This window comes from Eretmochelys imbricata, chromosome 8 (genome assembly GCF_965152235.1).
Source record: "Eretmochelys imbricata isolate rEreImb1 chromosome 8, rEreImb1.hap1, whole genome shotgun sequence".
Taxonomy (NCBI): domain Eukaryota; kingdom Metazoa; phylum Chordata; order Testudines; family Cheloniidae; genus Eretmochelys; species Eretmochelys imbricata.
Genome location: NC_135579.1, coordinates 12576889 through 12594456, shown reverse-complemented (window position 1 = coordinate 12594456; position 17568 = coordinate 12576889). Strand labels below are relative to the sequence as shown.

Below are 17568 nucleotides of genomic sequence, written 5' to 3'. Positions count from 1 at the left end.
ACTTTATTTACCATGATCTGTTTTATGGAATTATTGTTTTCCTCACAGTGTACATCAGGGAAACCTCAGTAGGTCCAGAAGCAAAATGGGAAGGGAAGATGAGCAAAATCACTATCCCAGAGCTGGAGAATTCTCCGAGAGGAGGGGCCCAGTTGAGCAGTTTAACGGGTCAGTGAGAATCAGAGTGCATTTGGCTGCAGGCTCTGGCCATGTAGCCAGGCATGTATACCACCATTTAGTTCGATTTTTTTCCTGTTCACTAAACAAGCTATTTTTTCCCCAAGACTGTAAACAATATCCATCCCTTTGGGAAGCCAGACAGAATATTAAAGTGTGAAACAGCTTTATAACCTAGTAATTCCTTTGCGTTTCCAGCAAACTGGCATGCTGTTCGTGAGCCCCAAAATGTGCCAGGTATTGTTCTCCACATCTGGGTCATCCAATAACCATTAGCAATTAAGACCAACAATTACAACCTTGTGAATTTCGGAAGTGTTGCTGACACCTCAAAGAAAACCTTAAGACGCATTCTAGGCCAAATTCTGATCTAAATCAGGAATACGTTCATTCTCTGCAGAAGAGTCACCCCAGATTTATGCTAGTGGAATGAAGTAGAATCTGGCCTCCATTCAGAAATGATTCTGAAAACAATTTTCCGTTCTCTTCTTTCACTTTTTATTATCAGAGATACTGAAAACAGATGGCCAGAGCCCTAGCTGGTGTAAATCGGCATACCTCTGTTCAAGCTACACTAATTTACATCCGCTGAATATCTCGCCCATCTTTATCTACTCCTTTGGGATCTCTGAACAATAACATCCAGAGCATTTGTGATACTCTGACTAGAGTTTCTGATACTTTGTGAGGCAGATCCTGGTCTTAGTTAGACCAGTGTAAATCCAGAATACCTCTGTCGGTGCCAGTGGAGTTACTCTAGATTTACTGTGATGCAAGTGAAAATAGATTTGGCCCTGTGTCTCATCTATAGATGTCTTTCTCTCTTGGTATCCTTTCATTTGCTATAAAATAAAAAAGTAGTCCCTCCAAACTAAAAGGAAAGTAGCCATACTTTCTAGTGTTATGCAGACTGAGGGTTGAGAAGGACAGAGAGGTTTGTTAGGTGGAGGGATCCCGCCGTCTGTGGAGGAGAGAGTGACCTGCTGGCGGCTTCTGTCCACAATCATGTCATTTTCAGAAAAGGGTTCAGCCCATTGGCGGTCTTCCCCCAGCAGTCCTGGCTTCTTTGGTCTGGGGGAGGATGGGGACAGGAAGACTAGCATCTTCCCCCTGAAAAACAAGAGGACACCAGCAACGTCAAATGTATCTTGTCTACTTCTTGTTATCAAATCTTATGAGTGGCTCTTTTGAAATCTCACCCCCAAATAGCAAGAATCTCACAAGGTTTCCACCATGGAACAAAATCTTTTCAGCTGCCAAGCCAGAATTTACGGAGCCAATCTGGAACCAGAACTCCAGGGGCAGGTTTCAATACTCATTCTGGTCTGGGAAGATTTCTTAGGTGTTTGGATTCAAGTGTCCATTGATCCATCCCTAAATGTAATGGGGGGTGGGAGGTGGGAGGCAGTGACTGCCATAGTTATGGATACACAAGTCTTGTCATTCAAACTGGTTGTTCTCAGACATTTGCAGCTTTCTGAAACAGTCACATTATGGGTTAGAACTTCCCAGGCTTAGTCTCTCTCCAAAGAGAAGTAACATTTCTTGGAAGCTTGAGGAAAAAGGGTCACAAAGCTTTTTAGTACCAAGGCAATGCAGAAAAAAATATTTCCCCTCATTTTAAAAACATGCATACCATGTTTTTGAAAAAAGCTGTAGGGCTGGAGTGGCTGAAGGTAGAAAGTTCCCCCACCCTCTGCCTGCCCCAGCTGATCCTTTGGGGGTAGCTTGTACCCCAGGTGTTGCCGTCTGGGACTGAAATTGTAGATAGCCTCTGAATAGTTCCTTATACCTTTCCTCCCCACCCACAGGTATCCACACTGAGAGCCAGCTATTCTGCCCCTTTGAAAATATTTGTTTTGCCCATTAAGATTTGTAATTAACACAGGAGTTTTCCTTTAAGGATGCTGAAGGAAGCTCAGCCCATGGTTTTCCAGCATGTCCCTGAATCACTCTGTTGCAGAGACAGGGAGTTCACTGGCAATGCTATGTTTACTTCTGAAAGGGGGGCAAGGTCAGTGTCAAAGAATCTGGCTGTTTTTAAGTGCCTTTGCGTTTGCCAGGGCAGCTCTGACTATGTTTTAACAGTGATGAGTTTTAGAAAAAAAGACCCAGAGTATTTTGTATGAGAATTGTGTTGTGACCTGAAAGGAGCAGTTTCTGAAGGCTGATCATAGAATGGTTTTGCTTATTTCCCTGGATTTGTCGCAGATAATAAAAACTAAAACATGCATGGGAATCAGGTGACTGTGTATATTCACTACAGCCTTATCTGTATCAGCCATTCAAGAAGAAAGAAAACATCAGCATGCCCTAAAAAAGCTGAATGCAGGGAAAACATGGAGTCGTATTTTCTGCTGAGTTCAAAGTAGATGTTTGTGTGAATATGTTAAATCCGTTCATCACCTGGAGGAAAATAGTGCACCCTTTATTTTACCCTTCTTTAATGTTGGCTATCTCTCTCCCAGCACTGATTGAAATATAAAGCCCGAATCTCGCATGCATGCATCCTACACTGATGTAAAGTGGAGTTACTCTTGATTTACACCATTGTAAGTGAGATGAGAGTCAGGCCCATTATGTTTATGTATCAAGGTACTTGCTGCTTGTCTTTTCATCTAGTTGTAATTTGACAAATGGCTAATATGCCTATTAAGTGGCAGGAGGAGAAAAAAAGAGAGTGAATCCCACAGTGAGTTTCCCCAGTCAGAAAGGCCAGAGGTGCTGGTCATAAGGGATTGATATTCTAATCGCACTCAGTCTCATTTCTTAGTTACCTGCATTTCCCATGCTAACAATCTGCTCTCTCTCCTGGGGAACACACTGAACGCAATCTGTGGTTTGTTCCCTCTCTCCCCTAAAGTTGTGGGAAGAGAAGCCTGCATTCTCTTCTGGTTGTTGGAATAATAAGTATAGCGGTCCAAGTTCATCCAGGCCACCAAGTTCCAGGATCTCAACCTGCTCTGGGACATTGAGGCCTCCCAGTGGAAAGACCAGAATTCCCTGGAGCAGTTTTGTCTCAGTGTCTTTAAGCGGGGATGACTCAGCAATCAGTTGCAGTCAGCCAGCTCTTCCCTCACTGGGAGCATGAATAACAGGAAAGTAAAATAATGTGTGAGAATCAGGAAGTAAAGAGACACTCTGCGTGGGCTGTGGGGTTCCCTCCAGTTCTGTGAGCGGGCACTCCAATAGCCTGTTCCCCTAACCCCCATGAAAGGGGAGGGGAAGCTGAGCTGAAGACAGGAAGTTTTCTTGAAAGCCCTTGCATTGTAATAAGAAAGGACCCTCCCTCCAGGTACTTTTGTCAAATTGCGGGTAGGGTCCCTTGAAGGTAAATTTGTTTGAGGGAAAACAGAAGGCCTGATGGTATATCCTAGTGTGTGAACAGGAGTTTACCTGTTCTCCATATTTACTTCCACTGCCCCAGGCGGGTCCCTCTCTTTTCTCAGGCCTGGCATGATTGCCCCGTTGGAAAATCCCTAAAGGCAGCAGAAACCTGAATACCAGGGGAATGCTGATATTCCAGTGCAAGTCTCATCTCTGCCGAGTCATTTAAGACTGTCTCATTGCTTTTTTGCTGTAGGTTTTTCGTACCGATCTGATAACAGCCATGAAAATCCCTGACTCACATCAGTTGAGTCCAGATGAGTTCTACATACTTGCCGATCCATGGAGACAGGAGTGGGAGAAAGGAGTCCAAGTTCCAGCGGGAGCAGAGGCGATACCTGAACCAGTGATTAGGTAAGTGAGCACAATAGTGATTATGCTGCTAGATGCATTGCAGTCTCTATTCCTGTCCTTGGACAGGATACTTATTTACTTGGCATTGTTCTGCCCATCTGTTTATTTGAGGAGCTTCCAAAATAATTTGAGTTTATAGTGCTGTCTAAACTGCAATGTAGAGTAAATAAAGCAGGCAGGCCTGGAACTTGAGCTAGGTGGAAGTGAGCCTTAAGCTGGTAAAAAAGCGTCAGTCCCGGGATTCAGATCCAGGGGAGTGGGCAAATGATTAAATGCAGTAGAACCAGGTGATGCTTCCAACTGCAGCAGTGGCCTGTGCTTCTGTGAGGACAGCCAAGACACAGTGGAAATGTGCAAGAGGGGACAAGTGAAGGGCAAAATCCCTTAGTAAGCAAGTAATATATATGCGAGAACATATCTGTCTGGGCAGACAGAAATGTGGTTTTATAGGCTGTCCAAACCTACCGTCATGGTCCTGGAAGGGCACACTCTAAGCTGTACAAGCTTAGCAGCGCACCAGCAGCCATACGCGCAAGTGACTTAGCTTGGATCAGTGATGGGTGATAGATTTTATGCCACATGACCCAGCATTGCAGCATTCACATTCAGTGTATTGCTTAAAACAAATCCTTCGGTGTGGCCTGGGAATGTGCTGACAGAGGACCAAGGTGTTAACATGGAGCTTTGGGGCGGGATATGAACTCAGGCTTCCCACCCCCTCCCCCAGATGTTATGACAGAGATGTGAATGCTCTCCCTTGAGGAAAGTCCTCTCTCGTTCTTGGATTGCTGGGTATGAGTGAGAGAAGGACTCTCAGGGGCCACCAGCTCTGCATTTGCCCAGGTTGGTGTCATTTTGCAATGACCCAGGGGTTTGGAGAGGGTAAAATAAACATAAAAATCCACATTCACGTTAACCTCTTCAGTGATTTATGGGCGTGCAGGGTCCATTGGGAAACTCAGTGCCTGTGCTGGAGTCCCACTGAAGTCAGTGGGAGTTGGGACTTGGTAAGAGCTGTAAGACTTGGCCCGATAACTTTAACCAGCTATCTTTTATTGCCATCCACTTCAACACATTGCACACAGGAGAGGAAAGCAGAATGCTGGCTGCTAAATAGACAGACAGCCACCAAAGACAAGCTATAACAAGTGTATCAATCTAGATAACTATGCTATCAACAAATACTTTAAAATAGGCAAATAAAAGATAAGTAGCTGCTCAGGTAGGAAAGGGATGTAGAGTTACTACTGTCATCCATACAGAAGCTGAGCACTAGGCATGGACAAAGGGCAGCAACATCATCTGCTCCCTGCACTGAAATTCAAGGACACTTTTCTAAAGCCAGAGACTTAACGCCTGTGATGAGATTACATAATACTTGTTGAACTGCAGGACAAGGGGATCGTGACTCCTAGCTGGTGGGAGTGTCCAAAAGTCCCAGAATTTGGGTCACAAGTCTCTCAGTGCGTCACACAACTACTCCCTTGGGACTCCCTTGGCACATGTTGTATCCTGCTAAGTGTAGTAAATATGGCCGAAGGTACTGTTGCAGTGTGATGCAAGCTGGGGGAACAATCCAGTGTTTCCCTCTGGGTAGCAAGGGTAAGAGAAATATTAGTAATAGGGGGCTAACAGACACCGTCAAGAAAAAGTATCTGGCGTGGTCTTTCATGGCCTATGCCTACAGTTCAGACAAAGCGAAGTAAATTGTATTTAGGATTTGGGGCTGGATCAGGTACGTTGCAGGGCATGGCCACTGTGCCCACAATCCCCCAGCTCCATTACTGACGACTGAGCTCTATTTTTTCTATTAAAATTGATTTCAGTTCTTCCCTTTGCCGCATGATGACACCCAGCTGTCCAGGTAACTCCACCAGAACTTAGGGCAAGTTATCTGCTCTATTCCAGTGGGCTGCTGCCAGCAGTGTGTCCACACCCCAAGCTGTTTTTCTTTTCTCTTTTTCTTCCTTTTTAACGTATATGAATCATTTGGATAAGAATATCAAAGATCTTTGGGTTCCATGCCTTTAAAATGGTACAGGTCACCCTGGAGACCCTGTATGTTTTTAATCTTTAAAAATCAATTTAAAAAATGCTTTCAGGAACTCAGCAGGGGGAGATGACTTCAGATTACAGAAACTCTTCACTTAAAGTCATCCTGTTTAACGTTGTTTTGTTGTTACGTTGCTGATCAATTAGGGAACATACTCTTTAAAGTGGCGCAATGCTCCCTTATAACGTCTGCTTTGCCACTGCTTGCAGGAAGAGCAGCCCGTTGCAGCTAGCTGGTGGGGGCTTGGAACCAGGGTGGACCGGCAGCCCCCCATACACTCAGCAGGCTATCAATTGCCAGCAATTCAGCTGTCCCTCCCCCCACTGCCATGTGCTGCTCCTGCCCTCTGCCTTGGGGCTGCTCTCCAGAGCCTCCTGCTTGCTGGGGGTAAGGGGGAGAGGAGACGGCGACTAATGTCAGGGTGTCCCCCTCCCCCCTGCTCCTGCACCCCTCTTACCCCATCTCCATAGAGGAGGGGGGGACACGACAGGGCTCAGGATGGAGGGAGTTTCCTGGCAGCAGCTTCTGCGGTCTCAGCTTGCTGATTAACTTAACAAGGTAGTGTACTTAAGGGCATGGCTACACTGGAAACTTCAAAGTGCTGTCACGGGAGCGTTCCTGCAGCAGTGCTTTGAAGTGCGAGTGTAGTCGCATGCGAGCGCTGGGAGAGAGGTCTCCCAGCGCTCCTGGAAATCCACCTCCATGGGGGGATTAGCTCTGAGCACTGGGAGCCTGTTTACCCTAGCGCTTTAAAGCGCTCTGACTTGCTGTGCTCAGGGGGGTGATTTTTCACACCCCTGAGCCAGCAAGTTAGAGCACTATAAAATGTAAGTGTAGGCAAGCCCTAAGAGTGGTGTCGGGCGTACTTAAAGGGGAAATGTGCATCTCTGTCTCTCTCACACACAGGGTGTGTGTCTCTGTCTGCCATGCTGTCTCCCCTCCCTCCATTTGTGCTGCCTTGTAGAGTGTGAGGCTACATTAACAACGAGTTAACCCTTGAGGGCTCAGCCAATTGCTAGTTCATCATTTAGCAGTAAGGCATTCCCTGGGAAATATCCCACCCTCTGACTCCACCACCACAACCAAGTTTCACAATCATCATCGCTGTGTACAGTATTAAACTCTGTGTGTATGTGTGTGTGTGTAGTCTTTTGTCTGGCAAAAAAAAAATTTCCCTAGAACCTAAACCTCCCCCCCCCCATTTACATTAATTCTTATGGGGAAATTGGATTCACTTAACATTGTTTCTCTTGAAGTCGCATTTTTCAGGAACAGAACTACAACGTTAAGTGAGGAGTTACTGTATATGGAGGAAATTCTGTTTTGCTCCTCAAATGATGGAGGAATTTCAATAAAGTCAATAACCTCGTCTGAAGCACAGTTTGTCCCTTGGTGACAGCTGCTATTGCAGCTGCCGGCCAAAAGTTATGAAGTAAACTTTTGTACACACATACCCCCTGCCTTCCCAAGAGAAAATATAGGAAGAAATGAAACTTTAATGAGAAGTCTGAACACATCAAAAGGGAAGTTGTAAAAGGGACTGTTGAGTTGACTTACTCCTTGAAAAACACCTGTGTGTGGAATATCCTTTTTTAGTCACCTTTAATAGCTAACCACAGTCTGAACTAGGAAACGTCCAGCCCTTGGACTGAAGGTTTTGGGTTTATTTCAAGATGAAAAGTGATAGCTTGGCACTACCTGTGCAGTAAGTGCCCATCTAAAACCAGCCTGAGCTGTTGTACTGGGAATTCACATTTTTGCAAAAAGCTTTTGTTTCTAGGCATTTTGTTGGGCCGTGTTTTGTTTTGTAGCTTTGTGAGCAAAATCTTCCTACCCCTGCCAGGGGACAGGGAAAGCCTGGATTGCAGTAGAACCTGTTCAGGTGTGATGCACGGATGGTGAGACTGCACAGAGGCCCGGTGCACTACTGGGCACTGGGGAGGAAAGTTCCATCATGGCTCTACCGTGGGCCAGGGGATTGGGCTGGGGCAGGTGTGTTACTAAGCATGGCCATCGTGCCCACAACCACCCATATCCACTAACCTAACCCTGCCTCCAGGGACTGTGGGAGCACTCACACTCTGTCCCTGTGTCATGGGTAGGATCCTAATACCCCAGCTCCCCATTTAGTTCCCCAGTGCACAGATAACTTGCTCCAACTGTGTGCAGGGACCAGGATTTTGCCTTGAGTTACTAAGTGGAAGTGGAAACCACAGTTTCCTGTATCTCTAAAGCAGGTGCATCCATGCTGTCCAGTGCAGCGCATGGTACTTCAGCAGGGCAGCTTGCAACAACCTTCATCTTCGGTCCTGAGGGAGCAAATAGAAACAGTCTCTCTCTCTCTCCTCAGATTCTTCAAATCGAAAACTCCCCAAGAGAGTTCACTTCTACAGGGCCCAATCCACCGTTTCCCTGCTGTCATTTTCACCAGTGCAAAGGGAGTGAAATAAAGTGCCTTCCTTTAGCACCACACACCCACTTTGTACTCCATTGACCCCGAGTAAGCGACTGCGCCCCGTACGGGGTTGTGGTGAATCAGGCCCACAGAGAATAAACGCTAGCACTGTCAGATTTTCGCTTTTAAATCCCACAAGCATCTTTCATCACACAAAACAGGAAGCACAGCAGATGTATGTGTGTGCCCTTCCTCCCCAGAGCTCCCCGCTTAATACAGTCATTGGTCCAGATGTTTTCCATTTTTTGGTGCTGATGTGATAGTCACAGTGATGAAACGTAGATTTCAGCTGCCAGGCATGGATCTGAACTGGAACCTCTGGCATCTCCTGGTTTAGAGTAGCACAGGAAGGAACATGACCCGCCTTAAAACTTGTCTTCTCTGGGGGCCATTGCCAACTCTTCGCATTGCTAACTGCGTTTTAGCGGATTGACAAGAATAATATTTTCAGGACCCTCAGTTTTACTTGTCTTAAAACTTATTTTCCCCAGTGTGAGGGCTTAACTTTTTCCTTGTCCATCCCCGTCAGGGGTCGTTAATTTAAAATTGAAATTGCAATCAGCTCTCCCCCCAAAATATTTTTATAGTGCCAATCTTATTTCACTTCTGAGCATAGGAACACTGTGTGCATTTGTCAGGGTATGAATCCACATTTTGTTTATGTTAGGCCCTACAGTAAATTTTCACTTTGTTTTTTGAATATTTTTTTCCATTTGATGAGTGATTTAAAAAGAAATAACAATATCTCAGGAAACTCAGGGAATCAGGAAATCAAACCTGTTAAAGAAAAAAAACCCTTCTGGCTTTTTGAAAACCCTGTGCTCAAGTAAGCAACATAGAGTACCGAATTTTCATTTATAATAAGGTCATTGCAACTACTGTAGCAGTGTAAAGGGACCTTAAAACAGGTACAGCTCAATCCTTTACACTGTCAGAGAGGGGTAAAGTGGCCATTGTATAAAGGAGAATTAGGGCCCTAGGTTGATGAATGCTCTGTGTTAACTCACTTGTGCTAATGCTGTCACTTTGACAGTGATTTGTATGTGAAATTCCTAGAGGGGAGGAGAAGCCACACAGAGGTCTGGGAGCTGTGGAATGGTGCGTCATAATATATTTAGCAAATCATACTGCAACCCACAGGAAAACAGATTCCATCTCTGGGGAGCTAGGGAGCATTTAGACCATGAGCAGATAGATATTTTGTGGAAGGGGGCAGGGTCACTTCCTACCCAGCGAGTCAGTTTCTGGCTCCCAAAGGAATTTTATACCCAGCTTCTGCCATTCTTTTAATCTTTCAGCTGGGATTTGAGAAATGAACTCTTCCTACTTTTGCGTTGCCTCTAGGTCTTGCAGATCCAAAGCTGAAAATTAGATTTGGAAACATTTTATTTTCTGGAGCTCTGAAATGTCAAAGCTGTGGGTGAGGTGGAGAGGAAAGGATTTGTTTTAAGGAGCATTTTCCCCAGAAAACAACCATCTGAAATGACTGAAACCAAGAGCCACCTTAAAACAAATGGGTTGCTGAAGATGAGCACTGTTGAGTAGCAGGTGATGGAGGGGATCCAGGCACTGAGTTTAGCACTGCTTCTGGGAGGTGCAGAGACTCATTTTTTGGCCCTGGGTCACGTTGGCTTGGCCCTCACAACCTTCCCTTGCATTATACAGTGCTGAAACCTGCTTAATTCCATTGAGTGTTTGAATGTCATGCACATTGTGTAAAGAGTTGTCACTTTGGATGGGCTATCACCAGCAGGAGAGTGAATTTGTGTGGGGGGGTGGAGGGTGAGAAAACCTGGATTTGTGCTGGAAATGGCCTAACCTGATGATTACTTTAGATAAGCTATTACCAGCAGGACAGTGGGGTGGGAGGAGGTATTGTTTCATATTCTCTGTGTATATATAAAGTCTGCTGCAGTTTCCACGGTATGCATCTGATGAAGTGAGCTGTAGCTCACGAAAGCTCATGCTCAAATAAATTGGTTAGTCTCTAAGGTGCCACAAGTACTCCTTTTCTTTTTGCGAATACAGACTAACACGGCTGTTACTCTGAAACCTGTGAATGTCTTCAGTGTCCATCAATATATCCGCCTCGTCTGACTGTCCGTGAGATCACCTGGCAGGCAGAACTTAGCAGGGCTGTTTCATCTAGCGAGCCACTTCTAGTTGACCAGTACCTGATAGGGTTTTATTTTGTACCGATGTGTGCCTGAGAATTGGCCAGAGTTTAAAGGGGCCTAGCACAGATATATAATGCCATTTGAAGCTGAATGAAAACAGGGGAAATGAGCAGTTAAAAGCAAGTTTCCTTGCTGGTAGGCACTGGAAAGACAGGTTGACATGCTCTGCTTACTCAGCTCACGCTAGCATTAACCCACAGCTGTACACCTACAAGAATCAGGTAATAATGCCAACACTTTACCTTTTTATGGAGCCTATAATCTGAGGGTCTCACAACGCTTTATAGATCTAGAATTAAACCTCGCCACACCTGTGTGATGTAAGGGTTTATTTCACTTGTGAGTAAACTGAGGCACAGAGGCTAACTGAGTTGCACAATGTGTCAGTGGCAGAGCCAGGAATACATTTCAGGAGCCCTAGCTCACAGTGCCCTGTGGTGTGAGATGCGCTGTCTCCTCTATGTAGCTGATCCAGTGAGTTTTCAGGACATGGCTCCCCTGAACACAGGCTGTCATTCTGTTGGTAGGCAGATAGAGTTTTTTCTTGATCAGTGAACACAATCTTCGACCATATCGACAGGGTTTGAATGTAAGCACTGAGCAAGGTAAAATAACAGAATAAATGGAAGAGCTTCAGAGTTAATGGGAATTGCCCACGATCACACAGTGAGTCAGTGGCAGAACTGGGAACAGAGCCCACAAGTCCTGACTCCCAGTCCTCTGCTCTAAATACTAGAAAACACCATCTGACCCTCGTGTGCTCCTACGACCCTGTGAAGCCCCCTCATGTCTGAACAATGAGGATAGAGAACTGACCAGTGCGTTTTGTACCTGTGGATTAGGAAAGAGACGCAACCTACCCACACCTGCCAACATAGAATCCTAAATTTTTCCAAATCTCCAGCCTAAACTGCTCTTGCTGCAATTTAAGCCCATTGCTTCTTGTCCTCCCCTCAGAGGTTACATTTCTTTCTCCTCCTTGCAACAACCTTTTACATACTTGAAAACTGTTCTCATGTCCCCTCTCAGTCTTCTCTTTTCCAAAGTAAACAAATCCAATTTTTTCAGTCTTCCCTCATAGGTCATGTTTTCTAGATCTTTAATCATTTTTGTTGCTCTTCTCTGAACTCTCTCCAATTTGTCCACATCCTTTCTGAAATGTGGTGCCCAGAATTGGACATAATGCTCCAGTTGAGGCCTAATCAGAGTGGAGCGATGCGGAAGAATTACTTCTCGTGTCTTGCTTACAACACTCCTGTTAATACAACCCAGAATGACGTTCGTTTTCTTCGCAACAGCGTTACACTGTTGACTCATATTTAGCCTGTGGTCCACTATGACTCCCAGATCCCTTTCCGCAGTACTCCTTCCTAGGCAGTCATTTCCCATTTTGTATGTGTGCAACTGATTGTTCCTTCCTAAATGGAGTACTTTGCATTTGTCCTCATTGAATTTCATCTTATTTACTTCAGACCATTTGTCCAGATCATTTTGAATTTTAATCCTTTCCTCCAAAGCACTTGCAACCCCTCCCAGCTTAGTATTGTCCGCAGACTTTATAAGTGTACTTTCTATATGCCATTATCTAAATCATTGATGAAAATATTGAACAGAACCGGACCCAAAACTGATCCCTGCGGGACCCCACTCATTATGCCCTTCCAGCATGACTGTGAACCACTGATAACTACTCTTTGGGAATGGTTTTCCAACCAGTTTTGCACCTACCGTAAAATAGCTCAATCTAGGTTGCATTTCCCTAGTTTATTTATAAGAAGGTCATGCGGGACAGTATCAAAAGCTTTTCAAAAATCAGGATATACCACATCTAGACAGGCAGGTGGGCCTGTCACTGGATGTGTAGGCTGGACTTACTTTTCTCAGTTTGAGATGCTGGCTGACTTTTGACTTAGCAGCAGCTTCTCCTGAGGCTCAGCCGCAGAAGGGGCAGTGGAGGATTCTGCAGCAGCTTAAGTATCCTCGTAGTAGTGGTGTTAGATTTTTTTTAATACGATCCAATTTTTGTTCCTCTTTTGGAATCTAATGAAGATGTGCATCCTCTCGGTAAGTCTGGGATTAGAGTTGCGGGGATGCATTCTGTAAAGGGACAGACATGATATAGTCCTAGTACTTTCACAAAGGGATACTTGTGCCAATTTTCTCAGTATCTGGACGCACTGGCCTTAAATTTGCCCTGATTCTGTTACACTATCAAAGATACATAGAGTCCTCTGAAAATCAGGACTAAATCCTGAGGCTTTTAGCTGATCAAAAGATAAAAAAAATCCAAACTGAAGTGGCCTGTGTTTGCTTAGGAGATCAGAAAACCTTGAAAAAGTGACCTCGCAGAGAAATAAAGCTTCCTGTTTGCATGAGCATGCTGGGCCTCCGCAGGGTCCCGCTGCAGCCACTTCCTGTTCTGGCTGTGATGGCCTGACCTTCTGAAGAATCAGTCTGGATGGTATGCAGCTCCCCTTTGCAGGACAAAGGGTCCTCTGCAGCCCTTGTGGCCCAGTGGCTGTTTTGCCTCAGTGAGGACTAAGTAAAACCGAGTAACAGCATCCAAAATAGAAATTTAAAAATCATAGCACCCTGTTAGGTGAGTCTATACCAACAGTTGGTATCAACAGTCAGTCGTGAAGTCTTTACGCACTTCATGCACTCAGACAAAACTTCCATTGGATCTGCCTTGTCTCACACTATTCCCTCTGTTTTCTGTCTCGTCTTGTGAATCTAATGGCTGAGCATGACTTGATTAGTGTAACTGTTGTATTAAGAATGTGGATGGGTGTCAGACTATTGGGGAGTGGTATATCAGGCATCGTTGACTGCTGGTGTGACATCATGCTTTATTATACCTCTGGGGCCAGATCCTGAGTTGGTGTAATTGGTTTCAGTTTTCCTGAGTAACCTAAGACAATCTCTGCGAACTGCAGTTTCCCTATTTCTGAAATGTGCATAATTTGTATACTAATGCGAGAAGTTTGGGTAATAAGCAGGAATAACTAGAAATGCTAATCATTAAACACAACTATGACATAGTGGGCATCACAGAGACTTGGTGGGATAATACACGACTGGAATATTGGTATAGAGGGGTACAGCTTGCTCAGGAAGGACAGGCAGGGAAAAAAGGGAGAAGTTGCTTTATATATCAAAAATGTATACACTTGGACTGAGGTTGAGATGTAAATAGGAGACAGACTTGTTGAAAGTCTCTAGATAAGGATAAACAGGGTAAAAAACAAGGGTAATGTCATGTTAGGGGTCTACAGACCACCTAACCAGGAAGAGGAAGTGGATGAGGCTTTTTATAAACAACTAACAAAATCATCCAAAGCACAGGACTTGGTGCTGATGGGGGACTTCAACTACCCAAACATCTGTTGGGAAAATAACACAGCAGGGCACAGATTATCCAACAAGTTCTTGGAATGTATTGGAGACCATATTTTTAATTTCAGAAGGTAGAGAAAGCCACTAGGGGAGAACTGGTTGAGAATTAGAAAGTGGAGGGCAGTTTGTGTGAAAGTGATCATGAAATGATAGAGTTCATGATTCTAAGGAATGGTAGGAGGGAAAACAACATAATAAAGACAATGAATTTCAAGAAGGCAGACTTTAGCAAACTCAGGGAGTTGGTAGGTAAGATCTCTTGGGAAGCAAGTCAGTTCAAGTGAGTTGGCAGTTTTTCAAAGAGACGTTATTAAGGGCACAAGAGCAAACTATCTCACTGAGTAGGAAAGATAGGAAACATGGCAAGAGACCACCCTGGCTTAATTGGGAGATCCTCAATGATCTGAAACACAAAACAGAATCCTACAAAAAGTGGACACGTAGATCAAATTACAAAGGATGAAGATAAACAAGTAACACAAGTATGTAGGGACAGAATTAGAAAGGTCGAGGCACAAAACGAGATTAAACTAGCCACAGACATAAAGGGTAACAAGAAAACATTGTACAAATATATTAGAAGCAGGAGGAAGACCAAGGACAGGGTAGACCCGTTTCTCAATTAGGGGTGGGGGGATAACAACACAATAACATAAAATATGGAAATAGCAGAAGTGCTAAATGACTTTTTTGTTTCAGTTTCACCAAAAAGTTTAGTAGCAATTGGACATCTAACTCAATGAATGCCAGTGAAAATGAGGTAGGATCAGAGGCTAAAATAGGGAAAGAACAAGTTAAAAATTACTTAGACAAGTTACAGAGTAACAGCCGTGTTAGTCTGTATTCACAAAAAGAAAAGGAGTACTTGTGGCACCTTAGAGACTAACCAATTTATTTGAGCATAAGCGTTCGTGAGCTACAGCTCACTTCATCGGATGCTTAAGCTCAAATAAATTGGTTAGTCTCTAAGGTGCCACAAGTACTCCTTTTCTTTTGACAAGTTAGATGTTTTCAAATCACCAGGGCCTGATGAAATACATCTTAGAATACTCAAGGAGCTGATTGAGTAGATAAAGATTCCAGAGGACTGGAAAAGGGAAAATATAGTGCCCATCTATAAAAAGAGGAATAAGGACAACCTAGGGAATTACAGACCAATTAGCTTAACTTCAGTACCTGGAAAGATAACGAAGCAAATAATTAAGCAGTCAGTTCACAGGCACCCAGAAGAGAACAAGGTGATAAGTAACAGTCACCATGGATTTGTCAAGAACAAATCATGTCAAACCCATCTAATAGCTTTCTTTGACAGAGAAACAAGCCTTGTGCATGGGGGGAAGAGGTAGATGTAGTAAATCTTGACTTTAGTAAGGCTTTTGATACTGTCTTGCATGACCTTCCCATAAACAAACTAGGGAAATACAACCTAGATGAAGCTACTATAAGGTAGGTGCATAACAGGTTGGAAAACCGTTCCTAGAGACTAGTCAGTGGTTCACAGTCAAACTGAAAGGGCATATCAAATGGGGTCCTGCAGAGATCAGTTCTGGGTCTGGTTCTGTTCAATATCTTCACGAATGATTTAGATAATGGCATATAGAGAGTACACTTATAAAGTTTGCGGACAATACCAAGCTGGGAGGGGTTTCAAATGCTTTGGAGGATAGGATTAAAATTCAAAATGACCTGGACAAACTGGAGAAATGTTCTGAAGTAAATAGGGTGAAATTCAATGAGGACAAATGCAGAGTACTCTACTTCGCAAGGAACAGTCAGTTACATTGCACACGTACAAAATGGGAAATGGCTGCCTAGGAAGGTGTACTGTGGAAAGGGATCTGGGGGTCATAGTGGATCACAAGCTAAATATGAGTCAATAGGGTAACACTTGCAAAAAAAGCAAACATCGTTCTGGGATGTATTAGCAGGAGTGTTGTAAGTAAGACACAAGAAGTAATTCTTCCGCACTACTCTGCGCTGATACAGCCTCAACTGGAGTATTGTGTCCAGTTCTGGGCGCCACATTTCAGGAAGGATGTGGACAAACTGGAGAGAGTTCAGATAAGAGCAACAAAATGATTAAAGGTCTAAAAAATGTTACCTATGAGGAAAGACTGAAAAAAATGGGTTTGTTTAGTTTGGAGAAGAGGAGACTGAGAGGGGACATGATAACAATATTCAAGTACAGTGGAGTCGCATCTTACTCGGGGGTTAGGATCTAAAGTCAGTGCATAAGACGAAAATCGCATACAGTCAAAATTACCCTTGAAAATCCCTTAAATCGCCCATAAAGTACAGTATACTGAACATGGTTTTGTGTATACAGCCCTGTACAGTAATATGTATAAATGTATAATGTATACAGTAAGGTACAGTATATAATAAAGAGTACATATGAAAAATATAATTTTACAGTACTGTATTTTTAATTACAGGGGGTAATTACAAGGGGTCGTCAGGGCTTGATGTCGATCCAGGAGACGGAGGTGACGGAGAGCTTGGGTGACGGAGAGCGAGTTGTAGACGAAGTGGTTGGCTCTGGTTCAGCTCAAGAAGTTGATTGCGTAGGCTCATCTGCTGCTGTTGTTTTTCCTTGAAAAACATGGTGATCAGCAACTGTCGCTGTTGTCTCTTGAGCTGCTCAAACATTTCTTGATACGGTCTCAAATCGTCCGTAATACTGCATGTGATTTTGAGGCTTCGTTCCACAGAGGGATCGTATTCAGAAATTAAATCATTCAAGTATTTCGCTGCTTGGAACACTTCAGCAAATTTATGAAGATTCCAACTTCCTGGCTCTTCCTGTTCGTTGTCATCATCTTTGTCTTCTGTAGACGATTTTATCAGTTCCTCTAACTCTTCGTTAGTCAGTGTTTCTCTATGGCTCTCAATTAATTCTTCCATTTCTTCCTCAAGGATGTCAACTAAGCCATCACCACCCACTTACTTGCGTGGCCACCTGAACAATGTATTTCACTTCTTTGTCTGTCAATGGTCGGGAAACCCTTAAAATCATTCACACATTCTTTCCATAGGTTTCGCCAACATGTATTGACTGTTTCAGACTTGATTGCATCCATTGCCTGTTTAATATAAGTGATGCAATCGGCAATGTTGAAAGTCTTCCAACACTCCATCACATTAAGATTGGGATCAGCATCCATAGAGCTACGTATCCGTGAGAACGTAAGCCTCGTGTACGTGGCCTTGAAACAGTGAATCACGCCTTGGTCGAGAGGTTGGAGGATGGAGGTGGTATTGGGGGGGAGAAAGACGACTTCAACGTCGTTATGCGCAAACCGGAGTGCCGCAGGGTGGCCAGGAGCATTGTGTACGATCAGCAACACTTTAAAGTTAAGTCCTTTCTCTTCGACCTCCGGAATGAAACACTTGTGGAACCAATTCAGAAATAATGCTGCCGTCACCCAAGCCCTTTTATTTGATTGCCAGAACACAGGCAGGAGATTTTTGTTCTTGCCTTTTAGGGCACGGTGATTTGCAGCCCTGTAGAGCAAGCCCGGCTTTATTAAATGCTCAGCCGCATTGGCACAAAACAACACAGTTACATG

At 44.1% G+C, this 17568-nt stretch overlaps 1 protein-coding gene across 3 annotated transcripts in view; it reads left to right on the top strand.

Moving 5' to 3' along the window:
• JADE2 (jade family PHD finger 2) overlaps positions 1 to 17568 on the top strand; it is a 154585-nt gene that overhangs the window by 44190 nt on the left and 92827 nt on the right. For all 3 annotated transcript variants that reach the window (XM_077825062.1, XM_077825061.1, XM_077825063.1), the window contains exon 4: positions 3761 to 3918. In XM_077825062.1, coding sequence (XP_077681188.1) covers positions 3761 to 3918 — 158 coding nt within the window. The remainder of the gene's footprint in view (positions 1 to 3760; positions 3919 to 17568) is intronic.